The sequence below is a fragment of the Arachis hypogaea genome, chromosome 6 (assembly GCF_003086295.3).
Source record: "Arachis hypogaea cultivar Tifrunner chromosome 6, arahy.Tifrunner.gnm2.J5K5, whole genome shotgun sequence".
Taxonomy (NCBI): Eukaryota; Viridiplantae; Streptophyta; class Magnoliopsida; order Fabales; family Fabaceae; genus Arachis; species Arachis hypogaea.
This window is the reverse complement of record NC_092041.1, coordinates 15,493,126-15,517,628: the sequence shown is the minus strand read 5'-3', so window position 1 is coordinate 15,517,628 and position 24,503 is coordinate 15,493,126. Positions and strand designations below refer to the sequence as shown.

Sequence of the window (24,503 nt, the reverse complement as noted above, 5' to 3'; positions counted from 1 at the left end):
TTACGATGGTGAAATAGTGTATGATGAAAAAGGATCAATTGTCTTTAGATCGGGCCAGTCGATAATTACGTATATGACAGCGGAAGTCAACAGTTTAACAGCTTTGAAGAGTTTGATATTGCATGTCCTCGGACAACAGGAATCTAAAAGGGTGAAAAAAATTTACTACGGATATCCTACCGAGTTAGATGGTAATTTGTTTTATAAAAGGTATATTATAGTGTTTTCTTTGTCTCTGTTACAAGTATATTTATCAGTTGTGAGCGATATTTCTATTGTTTTGAATTAGGTACCGGTTGCGCGACGACGAGGACGTACGGCTTATAAGGTCGTGGTACAACAGATGGACCAATATTCATCTGTTGGAGTTATACGTGTTTTTTGTTGTCTTTGGTGGTCGAGGATCATCTGCAGATACTGTTGATGATAGTCCAATGGGTGGCGTTGTTAGACAAACTATCAGAAAGACGATGGTGGATCTGAATATGCCACCTGAGGGTAGTCATGAGGGGTCTAATGTTAAAGCTCGTAACGTTGACTTAATGGATGACGGTCTTGAAAGTCATGACGGTTCTGCTATCAGAGATATGATGATGGAGCAGTATGAAGTTAACCACGATGATGGAGAGGATGCTGACGAAGAACCATCCGAAATCCCTGATGATGGTGATGAGGAAGAGGAGATAAACTACTACGGTCACACACAGATTACTCTGACACAGCTTGCCATAACTCAACCATATGACCGGCCGGATCATTTCACTAGGTTGAATCTGGATGCAATGACATCAGATTGGTCGTTTACCCAAGGAGGTCCTGAATAAGACCCAAGCAACGAGTTTGAGGTTGGACAACAATTTGGGAGCAAGGAAGAAGTCATGTTGGCAGTTAAGTAGTACAGCATCAGGAGGGTTGTGGAGTACAAAATAGTAGAGAGTGACCATTGGAGGTACAATGCAAGATATATCCAGTTCGGACCCAGTTGTAAGTGGAGCATACTTATATCATATCGTCGAAAGCAAGAAAGGTGGGAGGTTAGGCGATACACTGGACCTCATACTTGCATGCAAACTTCGATGGGGCAAGATCATCGTAGGTTGGATTCGAATGTCATTGCACAACACATTTTCACGATGGTCAAGGCCGATCCAATAATCAGCATCAGGATTCTACAAGGAGGTGTGAAGAATCATTTTGATTACAAGGCATCGTACAAAAAGGTTTGGCTTGCAAAATAGAGAGTCATCGCTAGAATATATGGCGATTGGGAAGAGTCATACAAAGAGCTTCCTCGTTGGTTATTCGCTATGCAGATGTACTTGCCAGGTAAGATTTATTTCCGGTTTATTTTTTTGCCATTAATTAATTTAGCCGTGAACAAAAAGCCGACTAATGTATGTCCAATTTAGGTACTTGGGTGCAGCTAGTGACACAGCCGTGGACTGCCTCCACGGACATTGTGATGTTTCATCGAGTCTTTTGGATATTTCCACTATGTGTTGAGGCATTCAAGCATTGCAAACCACTTATCTCTATTGATGGTACCTACCTATATGATAAATACAGTGGAACTTTGCTGATGGCCATAACGTAAGACGGCAATGTAAACATTCTGCCCATTACATTCGCAGTTATTGAAGGTGAGACAAAGGAGGCATGATTGTTCTTTCTTTTGTACTTACGGGAGCATGTTACACCACAACCAGGGGTGTTAGTGATTTTAGACAGATACAAGTCCATTGATGGAGCACTGAATGCCGAGGGGAGTTTATGGAAACCGCCTCATGCCTTCCAAGCGTTTTGTACAAGACACATTGCAGCTAACTTCATGACCCACTTTAGGAACAAAGACTTGAAGAAGGTTCTTATTAATGCAGCGCTCTCGAAGTCGCATCATGAGTTCGCTCATTATTATGGCCGTCTGAAGGGGCGAAAACATAGCTATTACAAACTGGCTTGAAGAAATGCCACAGTCTCAGTGGGCATAGCATGCTGATGAGGGACGTCGATGTGGTTACATGACGATCAATATCTCTGAGTGCATTAATGCTGTTATAAAGGGTTCCCGCAATTTGCAATTCACGGCTCTTGTTAAGTCAAGTTATTTTTGTTTGGGTGAGATTTTTTCAAGGAATGGTTCCAAGGCACTGGCACAACTTCAGGTCGGTGCTAAATTCTCACAGACATTGATGAAGGTCATAGAATTCAACTCGAAGTACGTAAACACTATGAATGTTTACCAGTTTGATCAGTCAAGGACAAACTTCACGATTGAAGAGTTAGCGGCAGTTCCGGGATCTAGACAAAAGAATTATCAGGTGCTGCTTGATGAGGGCAAGTGTGATTGTGGGTATTTTCAGGCTCTCCATATTCCTTGTCGTCACGTGCTTGCATCTTGCTCTCATGCAAGGCTTGATTGGAAGCGGTTTGTTCATCTTGTGTACCGCATGGAGTCGGTCTTCAATGTTTACAGATCAGAGTTTCGACCGATAGGACATGAGGATGACTAGCCATCGTATGACGGACCTCAAATCTGTCCCAACCCTCAGATGATGAGAGTGAAGAGAGGTCGGCCCGTGAGCTCCAGGATTCATAACAACATGGATGACGTTGAGTATAATGGGGAGAAGCGGTGCAGATTGTGTCGCCAAATCGGGCACACGTGGAGGACTTGCACTACTCTTGGTGATGGAGGTGCATCTTCTAGTCGACGGTAGTCGTAGTTGTTTTAAATAAGTTAATGTATGCATGAACTTCATAGTTATATATCGTGAATGATAATGTAATAAAGGTTGTCAGTCATTACAAAATTTGTATAACAAAGATATGACATTTTGTACATTAATTTCCTACATAACAACTTATCAGTATCGATATAGCGTGGCAAGTATGCAGACTGAGGTGGTGTTGTGTGGATCTGTGAGAATGGCTGGGTATCTTGTGGCATCGTCAACATGTCTCTGAATGAGCTCTCACCTCCCTGAAAGACACCCATCATCCATTCCGGAACCATTATCGTGACATCAAGCATATCCTGAGTGTCCAAAATGGGCTGGTAGTCGGGCTGTGTGTCGAGCTCTGATGGGCTGAAGGGTATCTGAAACTGCGTGCTGATGTCAAACCCGATGCTCGCGTCTGGCTGCATCCCCTGGTGACTGGTCCCTGCCTCTGAATGATGTGACCCAGGGCCTCAAAGACAAGTAGTCACCCGACACGGGTCCTAACAATGATCCCACCATCTGGCCTGCATCGTCGGCACGGTGAGCTAGCGGGCTAACAGGGTCTCTCTGGCGGGGTACCTCCTCGGGATCCTGCCTCCCATGACCTCTGCCGCGTCTGCCTCTCCCCCTGCCTCGCTGATGAGCGGATAATTTATACGCTTTTTGGCATTGTTTTTAGGTAGTTTTTAGTAAGTTCAAGCTACTTTTAGGGATGTTTTCATTAGTTTTTATGTTAAATTCACATTTCTGGACTTTACTAGGAGTTTGTGTGTTTTTTTGTGATTTCAGGTAATTTCTGGCTGAAATTGAGGGACTTGAGCAAAACTCTGAAAAAGGCTGACAAAAGGACTGCTGATGCTGTTGGAATCTGACCTCCCTTCACTCAAAATGGATTTTCTGGAGCTATAAAACTTCAAATGGCGCGCTCTCAATGGCGTTGGAAAGTAGACATCCAGAGCTTTCCAGCAATATATAATAGTTCATACTTTATTCGGGAATTGATGACGTAAAGTGGCACTCAACGCCAAGTACATGCTGCTGTCTGGAGTTAAACGCCAGAAACACGTCACGACCCGGAGTTGAACGCCCAAAACACGCTATAACTCGGCGATCAACTCTAAGAGAAGCCTCAGCTCGTGGATAAATCAAGCTCAGCCCAAACATACACCAAGTGGGTCCCGGAAGTGGATTTATGCATCAATTACTTACTCATGTAAACCCTAGTAGCTAGTCTAGTATAAATAGGATAATTTACTATTGTATTAGACATCTTTGGTCTCAGTTTTGTTTTATTCTTCATCTTAGGAGGCTATTGATCATTTTTTAGGGGGCTGGCCATTCGGCCATGCCTGAACCTTTCACTTATGTATTTTCAACGGTGGAGTTTCTACACACCATATATTAAGGGTGTGGAGCTCTACTGTACCTCAAGTTTCAATACAATTACTATTATTTTCTATTCAATTCTCTTTTATTCTTATTCCAAGATATACGTTGCACTTCAAATTGATGAATGTGATGATCCGTGACACTCATTATCATTCTCACCTATGAACGCGCGTGACTGACAACCACTTCCATTCTACTTTAGGCCGGGCGCATATCTCTTAGATTCCCCAACAGAATCTTCGTGGTATAAGCTAGATAGATGGCGACATTCATGGGAATCCGAAAAGTCTGACTTTGTCTATGGTATTCCGAGTAGGATTCCGGGAATCCGGAAAGTCTAACCTTGTCTGTGGTATTCCGAGTAGGATTCCGGTATTGAATGACTGTGACGAGCTTCAAACTCCTGAAGGCTGGGCGTCAGTGACAGACGCAAAAGAATCAAGGGATTCTATTCCACCCTGATTGAGAACCGACAGATGATTAGCCGTGCTGTGACAGAGCATTTGGACCATTTTCACTGAGAGGATGGGATGTAGCCATCGACAAGGGTGATGCCTCCAAACGATTAGCCATGCAGTGACAGCGCATAGGACCATTTTCCCGAGAGGATTAAAAGTAGCCATTGACGACGGTGATGCCCTACATACAGCTTGCCATGGAAAGGAGTAAGAAGGATTGGATGAGAGCAATAAGAAAGTAGAGATTCGAGAGGATTCTAGCATCTCCACACGCCTATCTGAAATCCCCACCATTAATTTACATAAGTATTTCTATCCTATTTTATTTTCTGTTTATTATTAATTTTCGAACTCATCATAAACCATTTAATCTGCCTAACTGAGATTTACAAGGTGACCACAGCTTGCTTCATACCAACAATCTCTGTGGGATCGACCCTTACTCACGTAAGGTTTATTACTTGGACGACCCAGTACACTTGCTGGTTAGTTGAACGGAGTTGTGTCCACACATAGCAAAGAGCCACAATAATGATTCCATACAACAACAAAGAATACAACATTGATGATCACAATTTCGTCCACCAAGTTTTTGGCGCCGTTGTCGGGGATTATTCGAGTTTGGACAACTGACGGTTCATCTTGTTGCTCAGATTAGGTAATTTTTTTTATTTTCTTTTCAAAAAGTTTTCAAAATTTTTCTTTTATTTTTGTTTTTCTAGAAGAATATTTTCGAAAAAAATAAAATAAAAATACAAAAAATTAGAAAATCATAAAAATCAAAAATATTTTGCATTTCTTGTTTGAGTCTTGAGTCAATTTTTAAGTTTGGTGTCAATTGCATGCTTTAAAATTTTTTCTTGCATTTTTCAAAAATTCCATGCATTCATAGTGTTCTTCATGATCTTCAAGTTGTTCTTGACAAGTCTTCTTGTTTGATCTTGATGATTTCTTGTTTTGTGTTGTTTGTTGTTTTTCATATGCATTTTTCGTTTGTTAGAGTCCATGCATTAAAGATTTCTAAGTTTGGTGTCTTGCATGTTTTCTTTGCATCAAAAATTTTTTAAAATTATGTTCTTGATGTTCATCATGATCTTCAAAGTGTTCTTGGTGTTCATCTTGACATTCATAATGTTCTTGCATGCATTAAGTGTTTTGATCCAAAATTTTCATGTTTTAGGTCATATTTGTGTTTTTCTCTCTCATAATTAAAAATTTAAAAAAATAAAAAATATATCTTTTCCTTTTTTCTCTCCAAATTTTCGAAATTTTGGGTTGACTTGGTCAAAAATTTTTAAAATTAGTTGTTTCTTACAAGTCAAGTCAAAATTTCAATTTTAAAAATCTTATCTTTTTAAATTCTTTTTCAAACTATTTTCAAAATCTTTTTCTTATTTTTATATCATATTTTCGAAAATATGCTAACAATTAATGTGATTGGTCAAAAATTTGAAGTTTGTTACTTTCTTGTTAAGAAAGGTTCAATCTTTAAATTCTAGAATCTTATCTTGTTGTTTCTTGTTAGTTAAGTCATTTTAAAAATTAAATCTTTTTTAAAATGCCTTTTTCTTAAAAATCTTATCTTTTTATCTTATATTTTTCAAAATTTTATCTTTTTCAAAATTGATTTCAAAATATCTTATCTAGCTTCTTATCTTCTCATCTTTTCAAATTTAATTTTAATATCTTTTTTTTAACTAACTATTTGACTTTTTGTTTGTTTCTTATCTTTTTCAAAACCAACTAACTACCTATTCCTCTCTAATTTTCGAAAATACCTCTCTCTTTTTCAAAAATTCTTTTTAATTGTTTTAAATTTTAATTTTAATCATATCTTATCTTTAATTTTCGAAAAGCACCAACCACTTTTTCAAAATTATTTTCGAAATTCTCTATCTCTTTTCTTATTCTATTTAATTATTTATTTACTAACACTTATCTTCACCTCTCTTCATCTAAAAATCCGAACCCAATCTATCCCTTGTGTTTGGATTCTTCACTTTTCTTTCTTCTATCCCCTTCTTTTTCTACTAACATAAAGGAATCTCTATACTGTGACATAGAGAATTCCTCTTTCTTTTCTTGTTTTCTTTTCTTTCATATGAGCAGGAACAAGGAAAAAGGCACTTTTGTTGAAATTGATCCTGAACCTGAAAGGACTTTGAAGAGGAAACTAAGAGAAGCTAAATTACAACAGTCCAGAAGTAACCTTTCAGAAAATTTCGAACAAGAGAAGGAGATGGCAGCCGAACCCAATAATGATAATGCAAGAAGGATGCTTGGTGACTTTACCAAACCCACGTCCAAATTTGATGGAAGAAGTATCTCCATTCCTGCCATTGGAGCAAACAATTTTGAGCTGAAACCTCAGCTAGTTGCCTTAACGCAACAAAACTGCAAGTTTTATGGACTTCCATCTGAAGATCCTTATCAGTTTTTAACTGAGTTCTTGCAGATCTGTGAGACTGTTAAGACGAATGGAGTAGATCCTGAAGTCTACAGGCTCATGCTTTTTCCTTTTGCTGTAAGAGACAGAGCTAGAATCTGGTTGGACTCACAACCTAAAGATAGCCTGGACTCTTGGGAGAAGCTGGTCACGACTTTCTTGGATAAATTCTTTCCTCCTCAAAAGCTGAGCAAGCTTAGAGTGGATGTTCAGACCTTCAAACAAAAAGATGGTGAATCCCTCTATGAAGCTTGGGAAAGATACAAGCAGTTGACCAAAAGGTGTCCATCTGACATGTTTTCAGAATGGACCATATTAGATATATTCTATTATGGTCTATCTGAGTTTTCGAAAATGTCATTGGACCATTCTACAGGTGGATCCATTCACCTAAAGAAAACACCTGCTGGTGCGCGAAATTGTGAACAATACTTTTTCACAACTCTCATAATCCCCGGTAATAGCTCCAAACACGTGGTGGCTCAATACCATGGCATTACACAACTTCGCACAACTAACCAGCAAGTGCACTGGGTCGTCCAAGTAATAAACCTTACGCGAGTAAGGGTCGATCCCACGGAGATTGTTAGTATTGAAGCAAGCTATGGTCATCTTGTAAATCTTAGTCAGGCAAACTCAAATAGATATGGTGATGAACGAAAATAAACACAAAGATAAAGATAGTGATACTTATGTAATTCATTGGTAGGAACTTCAGATAAGCGTATGAAGATGCCTTCCCTTCCGTCTCTCTGCTTTCCTACTGTCTTCATCCAATTCTTCTTACTCCTTTCCATGGCAAGCTCGTGTAGGGTTTCACTGTTGTCAGCAGCTACCTCCCATCCTCGCAGTGAAAACTAATGCTCATGCACTCTGTCACAGTGCGGCTAATCACCGGTTTGGTTCCCTCCCCTACCGGAATAGAATCACTCTTTTGCGTCTGTCACTAACGCCCAGTAGGTTACAGGTTTGAAGCACGTCACAGTCATTCAATCATTGAATCCTACTCAGAATACCACAGACAAGGTTTAGACCTTCCGGATTCTCTTGAATGCCGCCATCAGGTCCTGCCTATACCACGAAGACTCTGATCTCACGGAATGGTTGGCTCGTTTGTCAGGCAAGCGCTCGGTTGTCAGGCGATCAACCATGCATCGTGCAATCAGGAATCCAAGAGATATTCACCAAGCCTCAAATGCTTGTAGAACAAGAGTGGTTGTCAGTCACTTTGTTCATGAGTGAGAATGGTGATGGGCGTCAATCATCACCTTCATCAAGTTGAAGAACAAGTGATATCTTGGAACAAGAACAAGCGGAATTGAATGGAAGAACAATAGTAATTGCATTAATACTCGAGGTACAGCAGAGCTCCACACCTTAATCTATGGTGTGTAGAAGCTCCACCGTTGAAAATACATAAGCATAAGGTCTAGGCATGGCCGAATGGCCAGCCTCCCAATGATCTAAGATAGCATAAAAATGAAGATAGCTACCAAAGTCCTCTTAAGATCTAAAGTGATCAAAAGATCTCTAATACAATAGTCAAAGGTCCTACTTATAGAAAACTAGTAGCCTAAGGTGTACAGAAATGAGTGAATGACATAAAAATCCTCTTCCGGGCCCACTTGGTGTGTGCTTGGGCTGAGTAATGAAGCAAATTTCGTGTAGAGACTCTTCTTGGAGTTAAACGCCAGCTTTGGTGCCAGTTTGGGCGTTTAACTCCCATTTGGGTGCCAGTTCCAGCGTTTAACGCTGGGATTTCTTGAGGTAACTTTGAACGCCGGTTTGGGCCATCAAATCTTGGGCAAAGTATGGACTATCATATATTGCTGGAAAGCCCAGGATGTCTACTTTCCAACGCCGTTGAGAGCGCGCCAATTGGGCTTCTGTAGCTCCATAAAATCCACTTCGAGTGCAGGGAGGTCAGAATCCAACAGCATCTGCAGTCCTTTTTGGTCTCTGAATCAGATTTTTGCTCTGGTCCCTCAATTTCAGCCAGAAAATACCTGAAATCACAGAAAAACACACAAACTCATAGTAAAGTCCAGAAAAGTGATTTTTAACTAAAAACTAATAAAAATATACTAAAAACTAACTATATCATATCAAAAACATACTAAAAACAATGCCAAAAAGTATACAAATTATCCGCTCATCACAACACCAAACTTAAATTGTTGCTTGTCCCCAAGCAACTGAAAATCAAATAAGATAAAAAGAAGAGAATATGCAATGAATTCCAAAAACATCTGTGAAGATCAGTATTAATTAGATGAGCGGGGCTTTTAACTTTTTGCCTCTGAATAGTTTTGGCATCTCACTCTATCCTTTGAAATTCAGAATGGTTGGCTTCTTTAGGAACTCAGAGTCCAGATAGTGCTAATGATTCTCTTAGTGAAGTATGATGATTCTTGAACATAGCTATTTATTGAGTCTTGGCTGTGGCCCAAAGCACTCTGTCTTCCAGTATTACCACCGGATACATACATGCCACAGACACATAATTGGGTGAACCTTTTCAGATTGTGACTCAGCTTTGCTAAAGTCCCCAATTAGAGGTGTCCAGGGTTCTTAAGCACACTCTTATTTGCTTTGGATCACAACTCTTTATTTCTTTCTAATTTTTTTTTTCGTTTTTCTCTCTTTTTTTTTTTGAATGTGCTTTTTCTTGCTTCAAGAATCATTTTAATGATTTTTCAGATCCTCATTAACATGTCTCCTTTTTCATCATTCTTTCAAGAGCCAACATTCATGAACCACAAATTCAAGATACATATGCACTGTTTAAGCATACATTCAGAGAACAAAAATATTACCACCACATCAAAATAATTAAACTATTATAAAATTCAAAATTCATGCAATTCTTTCTTTTTCAATTAAGCACATTTTTATTCAAGAAAGGTGATGGATTCATAGGACATTCATAACTTTAAGGCATAGACACTAAGACACTAATGATCACAAGACACAAACATGGATAAACATAAGCATAAATTTTCGAAAAACAGAAGAACAAAGAACAAGGAAATCAAAGAACGGGTCCACCTTAGTGATGGCGGCTCTTTCTTGCTCTTGAAGATCCTATGGAGTGCTTGAGCTTCTCAATGTCTCTTCCTTGTCTTTGTTGCTCCTCCCTCATGATTCTTTGATCTTCTCTAATCTCATGAAGGATGATGGAGTGTTCTTGGTGCTCCACCCTTAGTTGTCCCATGTTGGAACTCAACTCTCCTAGGGAGGTGTTTAGTTGCTCCCAATAGTTTTGTGGAGAAAAATTCATTCCTTGAGGAATTTCAGGGATTTCATGATGAGTGGGATCTCTTGTGTACTCCATCCTTTTCTTGGTGATGGGCTTGTCCTCATCAATGGGGATGTCTCCCTCTATGTCAACTCCAACTGAATAACAGAGGTGACAAATGAGATGAGGAAAGGCTAACCTTGCCAAGGTGGAGGTCTTGTCCGCCACTTTATAGAGTTCTTGGGCTATAACCTCATGAACTTCTATTTCTTTTCCAATCATGATGCTATGGATCATGATGGCCCGGTCTATGGTAACTTCAGACCGGTTGCTAGTGGGAATGATTGAGCGTTGAATGAACTCTAACCACCCTCTAGCCACGGGCTTGAGGTCATGCCTTCTCAATTGGACCGGCTTTTCCCTTGAATCTTGCTTCCATTGTGCGCCCTCTTCACATATAACTGTGAGGACTTGGTCCAACCTTTGATCAAAGTTGACCCTTCTAGTGTAAGGATGCTCATCTCCTTGCATCATAGGCAAGTTGAACGCCACCCTCACACTCTCCGGACTAAAATCCAAGTATTTCCCCCGAACCATAGTAAGATAATTCTTTGGATTCGGGTTCACACTTTGGTCATGGTTCTTGGTGATCCATGCATTGGCATAGAACTCTTGAACCATCAAGATTCCGACTTGTTGAATGGGGTTGGTAAGAACTTCCCAACCTCTTCTTCGGATCTCATGGCGGATCTCCGGATATTCACCCTTTTTGAGTGAAAAAGGGACCTCGGGGATCACCTTCTTCAAGGCCACAACTTCATAGAAGTGGTCTTGATGCACCCTTGAGAGAAATCTATCCATCTCCCATGACTCGGAGGTGGAAGCTTTTGCCTTCCCTTTCCTCTTTTTAGAGGTTTCTCCGGCCTTGGATGCCATAATGGTTATGGAAAAACGAAAAAGCAACGCTTTTACCACACCAAACTTAAAATGTTTGCTCGTCCTCGAGCAAAAGAAGAAAGAAGAGAGTAGAAGAAGAAGAAATGAGGAAGAGGGAGATGGTGGTGTGTTCGGCCAAAGAGGGGGAGAAGTGGTGTTTAGGTTGTGTGAAAATGAAGGGTTGAAGAAGGGTATATATAGGAGAGAGGGGATTTATGAAGGATGGATGTGAGTGGTGAAGAGAAAGATGGGATTTGATAGGTGAGGGGTTTTTGGGGAAGAGGTGTTGAGGTGATTGGTGAATGGGGGAAGAAGAGAGAGAGTGATGGTAGGGTCCTGTGGGGTCCACAGATCCTGTGGTGTCAAGGAAAAGGCATCCTTGCACCAAATGGCATCAAAATCCACGTTTTGAGCCAATTCTGGCGTTAAACGCCGGGCTGGTGCCCATTCCTGGCGTTTAACGCCAGGTTCTTGCCCTTTACTGGCGTTTAACGCCAGTCTGGTGCCCCTTTCTGGCGTTAAACGCCCAGAAGGGTGCCAGACTGGGCGTTAAACGCCCAACTGCTAGGCTGACTGGCGTTTGAACGCCAGCAACATCTTCCTCCAGGGTGTGCTATTTTTCTTCCTGTTTTTCATTCTGTTTTTGCTTTTTCTATTGTTTTTGTGACTTCTTATGATCATCAACCTACAAAAAAAGATAAAATAACAAAAGAAAATAATTAATTATAAAACATTGGGTTGCCTCCCAACAAGCGCTTCTTTATTGTCATTAGCTTGACAGAGGACTCTCATGGAGCCTCAGAAATACTCAGAACCGTGTTGGAACCTCCCAACACCAAACTTAGAGTTTGAATGTGGGGGTTCAACACCAAACTTAGAGTTTGGTTGTGGCCTCCCAACACCAAACTTAGAGTTTGGTTGTGGGGGCTCTGTTTGGCTCTGTTTTGAGAGAAGCCCTTCATGCTTCCTCTCCATGATGACAGAGGTATATCCTTGGGCCTTAAACACCAAGGATTCTTCATTCACTTGAATGATCAACTCTCCTCTATCAACATCAATCACAGCCTTTGCTGTGGCTAGGAAGGGTCTGCCAAGGATGATGGATTCATCCATGCATTTCCCAGTCTCTAGGACTATGAAATCAGTAGGGATGTAATGGTCTTCAACCTTGACCAGAACATCCTCTACAAGTCCATAGGCTTGTTTTCTTGAGTTGTCTGCCATCTCTAGTGAGATTTTTGCAGCTTGTACCTCATAGATCCCTAATTTCTCCATTACAGAGAGGGGCATGAGGTTTACACTTGATCCTAAGTCACACAAGGCCTTCTTGAAGGTCATGGTGCCTATGGTACAAGGTATAGAAAACTTCCCAGGGTCCTGCCTCTTTTGAGGCAATTGCTGCCTAGACAAGTTATCCAGTTCTTTGGTGAGCAAAGGGGGTTCATCCTCCCAAGTCTCATTTCCAAATAACTTGTCATTTAGCTTCATGATTGCTCCAAGGTATTTAGCAACTTGCTCTTCAGTGACATACTCATCCTCTTCAGAGGAAGAATACTCATCAGAGCTCATGAATGGCAGAAGTAAGTCCAATGGAATCTCTATGGTCTCATCTTGAGCCTCAGATTCCCAAGGTTCCTCATTGGGGAACTCATTGGAGGTCAGTGGGCGTCCATTGAGGTCTTCCTCAGTGGCGTTCACTGCCTCTTCTTCCTCCCAGAATTCGGCCATGTTGATGGCCTTGCACTCTCCTTTTGGGTTTTCTTCAGTATTGCTTGGGAGAGTGCTTGGAGGAAGTTCAGTAATTTTCTTGCTCAGCTGACCCACTTGTCCTTCCAGATTCCTAATGGAAGATCTAGTTTCAGTCATAAAACTTTGAGTGGTTTTGATTAGATCAGAGACCATGGTTGCCAAGTCAGAATTATTCTGCTTGGAACCCTCTGTCTATTGCTGAGAAGATGATGGAAAAGGCTTGCTATTGCTAAACCTGTTTCTTCCACCATTATTGTTATTGAAACCTTGTTGGGGTCTCTGTTGATCCTTCCATGAAAGATTTGGATGATTCCTCCATGAAGGATTATAGGTGTTTCCATAGGGTTCTCCCATGTAATTCACCTCTTCTATTGAAGGATTCTCAGGATCATAAGCTTCTTCCTCAGATGAAGCTTCCTTAGTACTGCTTGGTGCATTTTGCATTCCAGACAGACTTTGAGAAATCATATTGATTTGTTGGGTCAATATTTTATTCTGAGCCAATATGGCATTCAGAGTGTCAATCTCAAGAACTCCTTTCTTTTGACTAGTCCCATTGTTCACAGGATTTCTTTCAGAAGTGTACATGAATTGGTTATTTGCAACCATTTCAATCAGTTCTTGAGCTTCTGTAGGCGTCTTCTTCAGATGAAGAGATCCTCCAGCAGAGCTATCCAAGGACATCTTGGACAGTTCAGAGAGACCATCATAGAAAATACCTATGATGCTCCATTCAGAAAGCATATCAGTGGGACATTTTCTGATTAATTGTTTGTATCTTTCCCAAGCTTCATAGAGGGATTCTCCTTCCTTCTGTCTGAAGGTTTGGACTTCCACTCTAAGCTTACTCAATTTTTGAGGTGGAAAGAACTTTGCCAAGAAGGCATTGACTAGCTTTTCCCAAGAGTCCAGGCTTTCTTTAGGTTGAGAGTCCAACCATGTTCTAGCTCTGTCTCTTACAGCAAAAGGGAATAGCATCAGTCTGTAGACCTCAGGGTCAACCCCATTGGTCTTGACTGTGTCACAGATTTGCAAGAACTCAGCTAAAAACTGATGAGGATCTTCCAATGGAAGTCCATGGAACTTGCAATTCTGTTGCATTAGAGAAACTAATTGAGGTTTAAGCTCAAAGTTGTTTGCTCCAATGGCAGGGATAGAGATGCTTCTCCCATAGAAGTCGGGAGTAGGTGCAGTAAAGTCACCCAGCACCTTCCTTGCATTGTTGGCATTGTTGTTATTTTCGGCTGCCATTTGTTCTTCTTCCTTGAAGAGTTCGTCCAGGTGCTCTAAAGAGAGTTGTGCTTTGGCTTCTCTTAGCTTTCTCTTCAAGGTCCTTTCAGGTTCAGGATCAGCCTCAACAAGAATGCCTTTGTCTTTGCTCCTGCTCATAAGAAAGAGAAGGGAACAAGAAAATGTGGAATCCTCTATGTCACAGTATAGAGATTCCTTTAGGTGTCAGAGGAAAAGAAGAGTAGAAGACAGAAGTGGAAAATTCGAACTTAACAAAGGAGATGGAGTTCGAATTTTGCATTAAGGGATAGTGTTAGTCCATAAATAGAAGGATGTGAGAAGGAGGGAAGTAATTTTCGAAAATTAAGTGAAAAATTTTGAAAACATTTTTGAAAAACATTACTTAATTTTCGAAAATAAAAATGGAAAAGAAATCAAGTGATTTTTGAAAAAGATTTTGAAATTAGAAATCAGAAAGATTTGATTGAAAACTATTTTGAAAAAGATGTGGTTAAGAAGATATGATTGATTTTAAAAAGATGTGATTGAGAAGATATGATTTGAAAAACATTTTAAAAAGATTTGATTTGAAAATTAAAAACTTGACTAACAAGAAAAGATATGATTCAATCATTAAACCTTTCTCAACAGAAAAGGCAGCATACTTGGAATGTTGAATCAAATCATTAATTGGTAGCAAGTATCTTTAAAAATGGGAAAGAAGTTAATTTTGAAAAAGATTTGATTGGAAAATTGATTTGAAAAAGATTTGATTTTGAAAAGATTTTGAAAACTTGAAAAAAATTGATTTTGAAAACAAAATCTTCCCCCTTTGCCATCCTGGCGTTAAACGCCCAGAATGGTATCCATTCTGGCGTTTAACGCCCAAAATGCACCCCTTTTGGGCGTTAAACGCCCAACCAGGTACCCTGGCTGGCGTTTAAACGCCAGTCTGTCCTTCTTCACTGGGCGTTTTGAACGCCCAGCTTTTTCTGTGTGATTCCTCTGCAGTATGTCCTGAATCTTCAATTCTCTGTATAATTGACTTGAAAAGACACAAATTAAAAATATTTTTGGATTTTTAATAATAAGGAAAAATCAAAATGCAACAAGAATCAAATAACAATGCATGCAAGACACCAAACTTAGCAGTTTGTATACTACTGACACTAACAAAATGGAAATGCATATGAGACACACAAAACACTCAAGTCAATAGAATTTCAAAGATCAGAGCAAGTAAATCATCAAGAACATCTTGAAGATCACTAAGACATATGAATGCATGCAATTGACACCAAACTTAGAATGAGACACTAGACTCAAACAAGAAATATTTTTTTTTTGATTTTATGATTTTGTAATTTTTTTTTGTGTTTTTCGAAAATTAAGTGAAAAAAGGTATCAAAATTCTTAATGAGAATTCCAGGAATCAGTGCAATGCTAGTCTAAGACTCCGGTCCAGGAACTAGACATGGCTTCACAGCCAGCCAAGCTTTCAAAGAAAGCTTCGGTCCAAAACACTAGACATGGCCAAAGGCCAGCCAAGCCTTAGCAGATCACTGCTCCAAAAGCAAGATTGATGAAAAATCAACAAGCTCTTGTGATGATGAGTTGAAACCTCGGTCCAATGAGATTAGACATGGCTTCTCAGCCAGCCAGATTTCAACAAATCACCATGAAACTCTAGAATTCATCTTCAAGAATTTCGAAAAAAAATAAATACCTAATCTAAGCAACAAGATGAACCGTCAGTTGTCCAGCCTAAACAATCCCGGGCAATAACACCAAAAACTTGATGTTGTTGCCGGATCTTGGCACTGATGTTACCAAAAGCTTGCTCAAAACCAGAACAATCCCCGGCAACGGCGCCAAAAACTTGGTGCGCGAAATTGTGAACAATACTTTTTCACAACTCTCATAATCCCCGGTAATGGCTCCAAACACGTGGTGGCTCAATACCATGGCATTACACAACTTCGCACAACTAACCAGCAAGTGCACTGGGTCGTCCAAGTAATAAACCTTACGCGAGTAAGGGTCGATCCCACGGAGATTGTTAGTATTGAAGCAAGCTATGGTCATCTTGTAAATCTTAGTCAGGCAAACTCAAATAGATATGGTGATGAACGAAAATAAACACAAAGATAAAGATAGTGATACTCATGTAATTCATTGGTAGGAACTTCAGATAAGCGTATGAAGATGCCTTCCCTTCCGTCTCTCTGCTTTCCTACTGTCTTCATCCAATTCTTCTTACTCCTTTCCATGGCAAGCTCGTGTAGGGTTTCACTGTTGTCAGCAGCTACCTCCCATCCTCGCAGTGAAAACTAATGCTCATGCACTCTGTCACAGTGCGGCTAATCACCGGTTTGGTTCCCTCCCCTACCGGAATAGAATCACTCTTTTGCGTCTGTCACTAACGCCCAGTAGGTTACAGGTTTGAAGCACGTCACAGTCATTCAATCATTGAATCCTACTCAGAATACCACAGACAAGGTTTAGACCTTCCGGATTCTCTTGAATGCCGCCATCAGGTCCTGCCTATACCACGAAGACTCTGATCTCACGGAATGGTTGGCTCGTTTGTCAGGCAAGCGCTCGGTTGTCAGGCGATCAACCATGCATCGTGCAATCAGGAATCCAAGAGATATTCACCAAGCCTCAAATGCTTGTAGAACAAGAGTGGTTGTCAGTCACTTTGTTCATGAGTGAGAATGGTGATGGGCGTCAATCATCACCTTCATCAAGTTGAAGAACAAGTGATATCTTGGAACAAGAACAAGCGGAATTGAATGGAAGAACAATAGTAATTGCATTAATACTCGAGGTACAGCAGAGCTCCACACCTTAATCTATGGTGTGTAGAAGCTCCACCGTTGAAAATACATAAGCATAAGGTCTAGGCATGGCCGAATGGCCAGCCTCCCAATGATCTAAGATAGCATAAAAATGAAGATAGCTACCAAAGTCCTCTTAAGATCTAAAGTGATCAAAAGATCTCTAATACAATAGTCAAAGGTCCTACTTATAGAAAACTAGTAGCCTAAGGTGTACAGAAATGAGTGAATGACATAAAAATCCTCTTTCGGGCCCACATGGTGTGTGCTTGGGCTGAGTAATGAAGCAAATTTCGTGTAGAGACTCTTCTTGGAGTTAAACGCCAGCTTTGGTGCCAGTTTGGGCGTTTAACTCCCATTTGGGTGCCAGTTCCAGCGTTTAACGCTGGGATTTCTTGAGGTGACTTTGAACGCCGGTTTGGGCCATCAAATCTTGGGCAAAGTATGGACTATCATATATTGCTAGAAAGCCCAGGATGTCTACTTTCCAACGCCGTTGAGAGCGCGCCAATTGGGCTTCTGTAGCTCCAGAAAATCCACTTTGAGTGCAGGGAGGTCAGAATCCAACAGCATCTGCAGTCCTTTTTGGTCTCTGAATCAGATTTTTGCTCAGGTCCCTCAATTTCAGCCAGAAAATACCTGAAATCACAGAAAAACACACAAACTCATAGTAAAGTCCAGAAAAGTGATTTTTAACTAAAAACTAATAAAAATATACTAAAAACTAACTATATCATATCAAAAATATACTAAAAACAATGCCAAAAAGTATACAAATTATCCGCTCATCACCTGCAGAAGCTCAAGAACTTATTGACATGGTTGCAAATAACCAATTCATGTACACTTCTGAGAGGAATTCCGTGAATAATGGGACACCTCAGAGGAAGGGAGTTCTTGAGATTGATGCTCTGAATGCCATATTGGCTCAGAACAAAGTGTTGACTCAGCAAGTCAACATGATCTCTCAAAGTCTGAATGGATGGCAAAATGCATCCAACAGTACTAAAGAGGCAGCTTCTGAAGAAGCTTATGATCCTGAGAACCCTGCAATGGCAGAGGTTAATTACATGGGTGAACCTTACGGAAACACCTATAATTCATCATGGAGAAATCATCCAAATTTCTCATGGAAGGATCAACAAAAGCCTCAAAAAGGCTTTAATAATGGTGGAAGAAATAGGCTCAATAATAACAAGCCTTTTTCATCATCTTCTCAGCAACAGACAGAGAATTTTGAACAAAACACTTCTAATTTAGCCAATTTAGTCTCTGATCTGTCAAAGGCCACTTTCAGTTTCATGAGTGAAACAAGATCCTTCATCAGAAATCTGGAGGCACAAGTGGGTCAACTGAGTAAGAAAGTCATTGAAACTCCTCCCAGTATTCTCCCAAGCAATACAGAAGAGAATCCAAAAGGAGAGTGCAAGGCCATTGATTTAATCAATATGGCCGAATGCACAAGGGAGGAGGAGGACGAAGATCCTAATGAGGAAGACCTCCTGGGACGTCTCTCAAGCAAGAAGGAGTTTCCTATTAAGGATCCAAAGGAATCTGAGGCTCATATAGAGACCATAGAGATTCCATTAAATCCCCTTCTGCCATTCATGAGCTCTGAAGACTATTCTTCCTCTGATGAGGATGAAGATGTGACTGGAGAGCAAGTTGCTCAATATTTAGGAGCTATCATGAAGCTGAATACCAAGTTGTTTGGTAATGAGACTTGGGAAAGTGAACCTCCTTTGTTCATTAATGAACTAGATATCTGGATTCAGCAAATTTTACCTCAAAAGAAACAAGATCCTGGCAAGTTCTTAATACCTTGTACCATAGGCACCATGACCTTTGAAAAAGCTCTGTGTGATCTGGGGTCAGGGATAAATCTTATGCCACTCTCTGTAATGGAGAAGCTGGGAATTATTGAGGTACAACCTGCCTTATTCTCATTAAAATTGGCAGACAAGTCATTAAGACAAGCTTATGGAGTAGTAGAGGACGTGTTAGTAAAGGTTGAGGGCCTTTACATCCCTGCTGATTTCATAATCTTAGACACTAGGAAGGAAGAGGATGAGTATATCATCCTTGGAAGACCTTTCCTAGCCACAGCAGGAGCTGTGATAGATGTCAACAGAGGTGAATTAGTCCTTCAATTGAATAGGGACTACCTTGTGTTTAAGGCACATGGCCATCCCTCTGTGATAAAGGAGAGTAAGCATGAAGAGCTTCTCTCAGTTCAGAGTTAAGAAGAGCCCCCACAGTCAAACTCTAAGTTTGGTGTTGGGAGGCCACAACCAAACCCTAAGTTTGGTGTTAAGACCCCATATCCAAACTCTAAGTTTGGTGTTGGGACTATACAATATTGACCTGATCACCTTTGTGGCTCCATGAGAGCACACTGTCAAGCTATTGACATTAAAGAAGCGCTTGTTGGGAGGCAACCCAATTTTATTTATCTAATTTTTATTTTATTTTATTTTATTGTTATTTTGTGTTTTATTAGGTACATGATCATGAGGAGTCACGAAAAAATCATAAAAATTAAAAACAGAATCAAAAACAGTAGAAGAAAAATCACACCTGGAGGGAGGACAAACTGGCGTTCAACGCCAGTAAGGAGCATCTGGCTGGCGTTCAACGCCAGAACAGAGCATGAATCTGGCGCTGAACGCCAGAAACAAGCAACATTCTGGCACTTGAACGCCAGGAATGTGCCTTGAGGAAAGCTGGTGCTGAACGCCAGTAACAAGCATGGAACTGGCGTTCAACGCCAGAAACATGCTACACATGGGCGTTGAACGCCCAGAACATGCTTCACATGGGCGTTGAACGCCCAGAACATGCACCACCTCGGCGTTTAAACGCCAGAATGGTATGCAAAGGCATTTTACATGCCTATTTAGTGCAGGGATGTAATTCCTTGACACCTCAGGATCTGTGGACCCCACAGGATCATCTCAGGATCTGTGGACCCCACAGGATCACCTCAGGATCTGTGGACCCCACAGGATCCCCACCTAACATATTCCCACCTTACCTCCTAATCCTATTTCACTCTTCCCCATGTCACACTTCCCATCAACTTCAATCTCTCTTCCCAATTACCCCCTTCACCACTCACATCCATCCACTCTTCCCCAAAACCCCACCTACCTTCAAAATTCAAAAACACTTTCCCACCCAAACCCACCCTAAATGGCCGAACCTACCCTCTCCGATTTTCCTATATATACCCTTCCATTCTACTTCATTTTCACACCTCCCAAACCCCCTCTTCTACACCTTGGCCGAATCCATCTCCCCTCACTCTCCTCCATATTTTCTTCTTCTCTTCTTTCTTCTATTGCTCGAGGGCGAGCAATATTTTAAGTTTGGTGTGGTCAAAGCATAATCTTTTTGTTTTCCATTACCATCAATGGCACCTAAGGCCGGAGAATCCTCTAGAAAAGGAAAAGGGAAGACAAAAGCTTCCACCTCCGAGTCATGGGAGATGGAAAGATTCATCTCCAAAAGCCATCAAGACCACTTCTATGATGTTGTGGCAAAGAAGAAGGTGATCCCTGAGGTCCCTTTCAAGCTCAAGAAAAATGATTATCCGGAGATCCGACATGAAATCCGAAGAAGAGGTTGGGAAGTCATAACCAACCCCATGCAACAAGTCAGAATCTTAATGGTTCAAGAGTTCTATGCCAATGCATGGATCACTAGGAACCATGATCAAAGTATGAACCCGAGTCCAAAGAATTATCTCACAATGGTTCGGGGAAAATACTTAGATTTTAGTCCGAAAAATGTGAGGTTGGCGTTCCATTTGCCCATGATGCAAAGAGATGTACGCCCCTACACTAGAAGGGTCAACTTTAATCAAAGGTTGGACCAAGTCCTAATGGACATATGTGTGGAAGGAGCTCAATGGAAAAGAGACTCCAAAGGCAAGCCAGTTCAACTAAGAAGACTGGACCTCAAGCCTGTGGCTAGAGGATGGTTGGAGTTCATTCAACGCTCCATCATTCCCACTTGCAACCGATCTGAAGTTACTGTGGATCGGGCTATCATGATTCATAGCATCATGATTGGAGAGGAAGTAGAAATTCATGAAGTCATCTCCAATGAATTCTACAAAATAGCCGAAAAGCCCTCCACCATGGCTAGGCTAGCTTTTCCTCACCTCATTTGCCATCTATGTTACTCAACTGGAGTTATCATAGAAGGAGACATCTCCATTGAAGAGGATAAGCCCATCACCAAGAAGAGGATGGAGCAAGCAAGAGAGACCCTCCACGGATCTCAAGAGATGCATGAGGAAGCTCATCATCAAGAAATCCCTGAGATGCCTCAAGGGATGCACTTTCCTCCCAACAACTATTGGGAACAACTTAACACTTCCTTAGAAGATTTGAGCTACAATGTGGAACAATTAAGGGTGGAACATCATGAGCACTCCATCATTCTCCATCAAATAAGATAAGATCAAAGAGCAATGAGGGAGGAGCAACAAAGGCAAGGAAGGGACATAGAAGAGCTTAAGGACATTGTTGGTCCTTCAAGAAGAAGACGCCACTAAGGTGGATTCATTCCTTGTTCTTATTTCTTTCTGTTTTTCGGTTTCTATGTTATGTTTATCTATGTTTTGTGTTTCTACTTCATGATCATTAGTGTTTAGTAACTATGTCTTAAAGCTATGAATAAATTCCATTAATCCTTCACCTCTCTTAAAAGAAAAATGTTTTAATTCAAAAGAACAAGAAGTACATGAATTTCGAATTTATCCTTGAATTTAATTTAATTATATTGATGTGGTGACAATACTTTTTGTTTTCTGAATAAATGCTTAAACAATGCATATTTTTGACCTTGTTGTTTATGAATGTTAAAATTGTTGGCTCTTGAAAGAATGATGAACAAAGAAAAATGTTATTGATAATCTGAAAAATCATAAAATTGATTCTTGAAGTAAGAAAAAGCAGTGAAAAAAGAAAAGCTTGCGAAAAAAAAAAGGCGAAAAAAGAATAGAAAGAAAAAGAAAAAGCAAGCAGAAAAAGCCAATAGCCCTTAAAACCAAAAGGCAAGGGTAAAAAGGATCCAAGGCTTTGAGCATCAATGGATAGGAGGGTCCAAGGAAATAAAATCCAGGCCTAAGCGGCTAAATCAAGCTGTCCCTAACCATGTGCTTGTGTCATGAAGGTCCAAGTGAAAAGCTTGAGACTGAGTGGTTAAAGTCGTGATCCAAAGCAAAAAGAGTGTGCTTAAGAGCTCTGGACACCTCTAACTGGGGACTCTAGCAAAGCTAAGTCACAATCTGAAAAGGTTCACCCAGTCATGTGTCTGTGGCATTTATGTATCCGGTGGTAATACTGGAAAACAAAGTGCTTAGGGCCACAGCCAAGACTCATAAGTAGATGTGTTCAAGAACCAACATACTTAACTAGGAGAATCAATAACACTATCCGAAATTTTAAGTTCCTAGAGAAGCCAATCATTCTAAACTTCAAAGGAAAAAGTGAGATGCCAAAACTGTTCAGAAGCAAAAAGCTACAAGTCCCACTCATCTAATTAAACTAATATTCATTGATATTCTGGAATTTATAGTATATTCTCTTCTTTTTATCCTAATTGATTTTCAGTTGCTTGGGGACAAGCAACAATTTAAGTTTGGTGTTGTGATGAGCGGATAATTTATACGCTTTTTGGCATTGTTTTTAGGTAGTTTTTAGTAAGTTCAAGCTACTTTTAGGGATGTTTTCATTAGTTTTTATGTTAAATTCACATTTCTAGACTTTACTAGGAGTTTGTGTATTTTTCTGTGATTTCAGGTAATTTCTGGCTGAAATTGAGGGACTTGAGCAAAACTCTGAAAAAGGCTGACAAAAGGACTGCTGATGCTGTTGGAATCTGACCTCTCTGCACTCAAAATGGATTTTCTGGAGCTATAGAACTCCAAATGGCGCACTCTCAATGGCGTTGGAAATTAGACATCTAGAGCTTTCCAGCAAGTGGCACTCTCTAAAGTGGCACTCAACACCAAGTACATGCTGCTGTCTGGAGTTAAACGCCAGAAACACGTCACGACCCGGAGTTGAACGCCCAAAACACGCTATAACTCGGCGTTCAACTCCAAGAGAAGCCTCAGCTCGTGGATAAATCAAGCTCAGCCCAAACATACACCAAGTGGGCCCCGAAAGTGGATTTATGCATCAATTACTTACTCATGTAAACCCTAGTAGCTAGTCTAGTATAAATAGGATAATTTACTATTGTATTAGACATCTTTGGTCTCAGTTTTGTTTTATTCTTCATCTTAGGAGGCTATTGATCACGTTTTAGGGGGCTGGCCATTTGACCATGCCTGAACCTTTCACTTATGTATTTTCAACGGTGGAGTTTCTACACACCATAGATTAAGGGTGTGGAGCTCTGCTGTACCTCAAGTTTCAATACAATTACTATTATTTTCTATTCAATTCTCTTTTATTCTTATTCCAAGATATACGTTGCACTTCAAATTGATGAATGTGATGATCCGTGACACTCATCATCATTCTCACCTATGAACGCGCGTGACTGACAACCACTTCCGTTCTACTTTAGGCCGGACGCATATCTCTTAGATTCCCCAACAGAATCTTTGTGGTATAAGCTAGATAGATGGCGGCATTCATGGGAATCCGGAAAGTCTAACCTTGTCTGTGGTATTCCGAGTAGGATTCCGGGAATCCGGAAAGTCTAACCTTGTCTGTGGTATTCCGAGTAGGATTCCGGTATTGAATGACTGTGACGAGCTTCAAACTCCTGAAGGCTGGGCGTCAGTGACAGACGCAAAAGAATCAAGGGATTCTATTCCACCCTGATTGAGAACCGACAGATGATTAGCCGTGCTGTGACAGAGCATTTGGACCATTTTCACTGAGAGGATGGGATGTAGCCATCGACAAGGGTGATGCCTCCAGACGATTAGTCATGCAGTGACAGCGCATAGGACCATTTTTCCGAGAGGATTAAAAGTAGCCATTGACGACGGTGATGCCCTACATACAGCTTGCCATGGAAAGGAGTAAGAAGGATTGGATGAGAGCAATAAGAAAGTAGAGATTCGAGAGGATTCTAGCATCTCCACACGCCTATCTGAAATCCCACCATTAATTTACATAAGTATTTCTATCCTATTTTATTTTCTGTTTATTATTAATTTTCAAACTCATCATAAACCATTTAATCTACCTAACTGAGATTTACAAGGTGACCATAGCTTGCTTCATACCAACAATCTCTATGGGATCAACCCTTACTCATGTAAGGTTTATTACTTGGACGACCCAGGACACTTGCTGGTTAGTTGAACGGAGTTGTGTCCACACATAGCAAAGAGCCACAATAATGATTCCATACAACAACAAAGAATACAACATTGATGATCACAATTTCGTCCACCACTCGCCCCCGTCCCCTACCTTTCTCGCCTCCGGCAGCTGGCCTGAGCTCTGGCAGGTGACCGTCCTTTGG

The 24,503-nt window shown here is 40.6% G+C and overlaps 2 protein-coding genes and 2 non-coding genes across 4 annotated transcripts; 3 read left to right on the top strand and 1 right to left on the bottom strand.

Annotated features, from left to right (window-relative positions):
- The first annotated feature begins 1,076 nt into the window (after positions 1–1,076).
- Positions 1,077–1,960, top strand: LOC112805355 (uncharacterized). Its single transcript, XM_025847749.1, has 4 exons — positions 1,077–1,220; positions 1,314–1,326; positions 1,410–1,590; positions 1,729–1,960. The coding sequence occupies exons 1-4, from the start codon at positions 1,077–1,079 to the stop codon at positions 1,958–1,960; spliced, it is 570 nt and encodes a 189-aa protein (XP_025703534.1).
- Positions 1,961–2,018: 58 nt separating this feature from the next.
- Positions 2,019–2,510, top strand: LOC114927812 (uncharacterized). Its single transcript, XM_029298843.1, has one exon. It carries the CDS (start codon positions 2,019–2,021, stop codon positions 2,508–2,510), a length of 492 nt encoding a protein of 163 aa, XP_029154676.1.
- A 4,695-nt stretch (positions 2,511–7,205) lies between these two features.
- LOC112700036 (small nucleolar RNA R71) lies at positions 7,206–7,309 on the bottom strand. Its single transcript, XR_003152961.1, has one exon. It is a non-coding gene; the product is annotated as a small nucleolar RNA R71 (small nucleolar RNA).
- A 6,365-nt stretch (positions 7,310–13,674) lies between these two features.
- LOC112699985 (small nucleolar RNA R71) lies at positions 13,675–13,782 on the top strand. Its single transcript, XR_003152914.1, has one exon. It is a non-coding gene; the product is annotated as a small nucleolar RNA R71 (small nucleolar RNA).
- The last annotated feature ends 10,721 nt before the right edge of the window (positions 13,783–24,503 follow it).

Coding starts and splice junctions, on each gene's coding strand:
- LOC112805355 (XM_025847749.1), top strand. CDS start 1,077: ATGGGGCAAGATCATCGTAGGTTGGATTCGAATGTCATTGCACAACAC. Junction 1,591..1,728: donor ACTTTGCTGATGGCCATAAC/GTAAGACGGCAA, acceptor GATTTTAGACAG/ATACAAGTCCATTGATGGAG.
- LOC114927812 (XM_029298843.1), top strand. CDS start 2,019: ATGACGATCAATATCTCTGAGTGCATTAATGCTGTTATAAAGGGTTCC.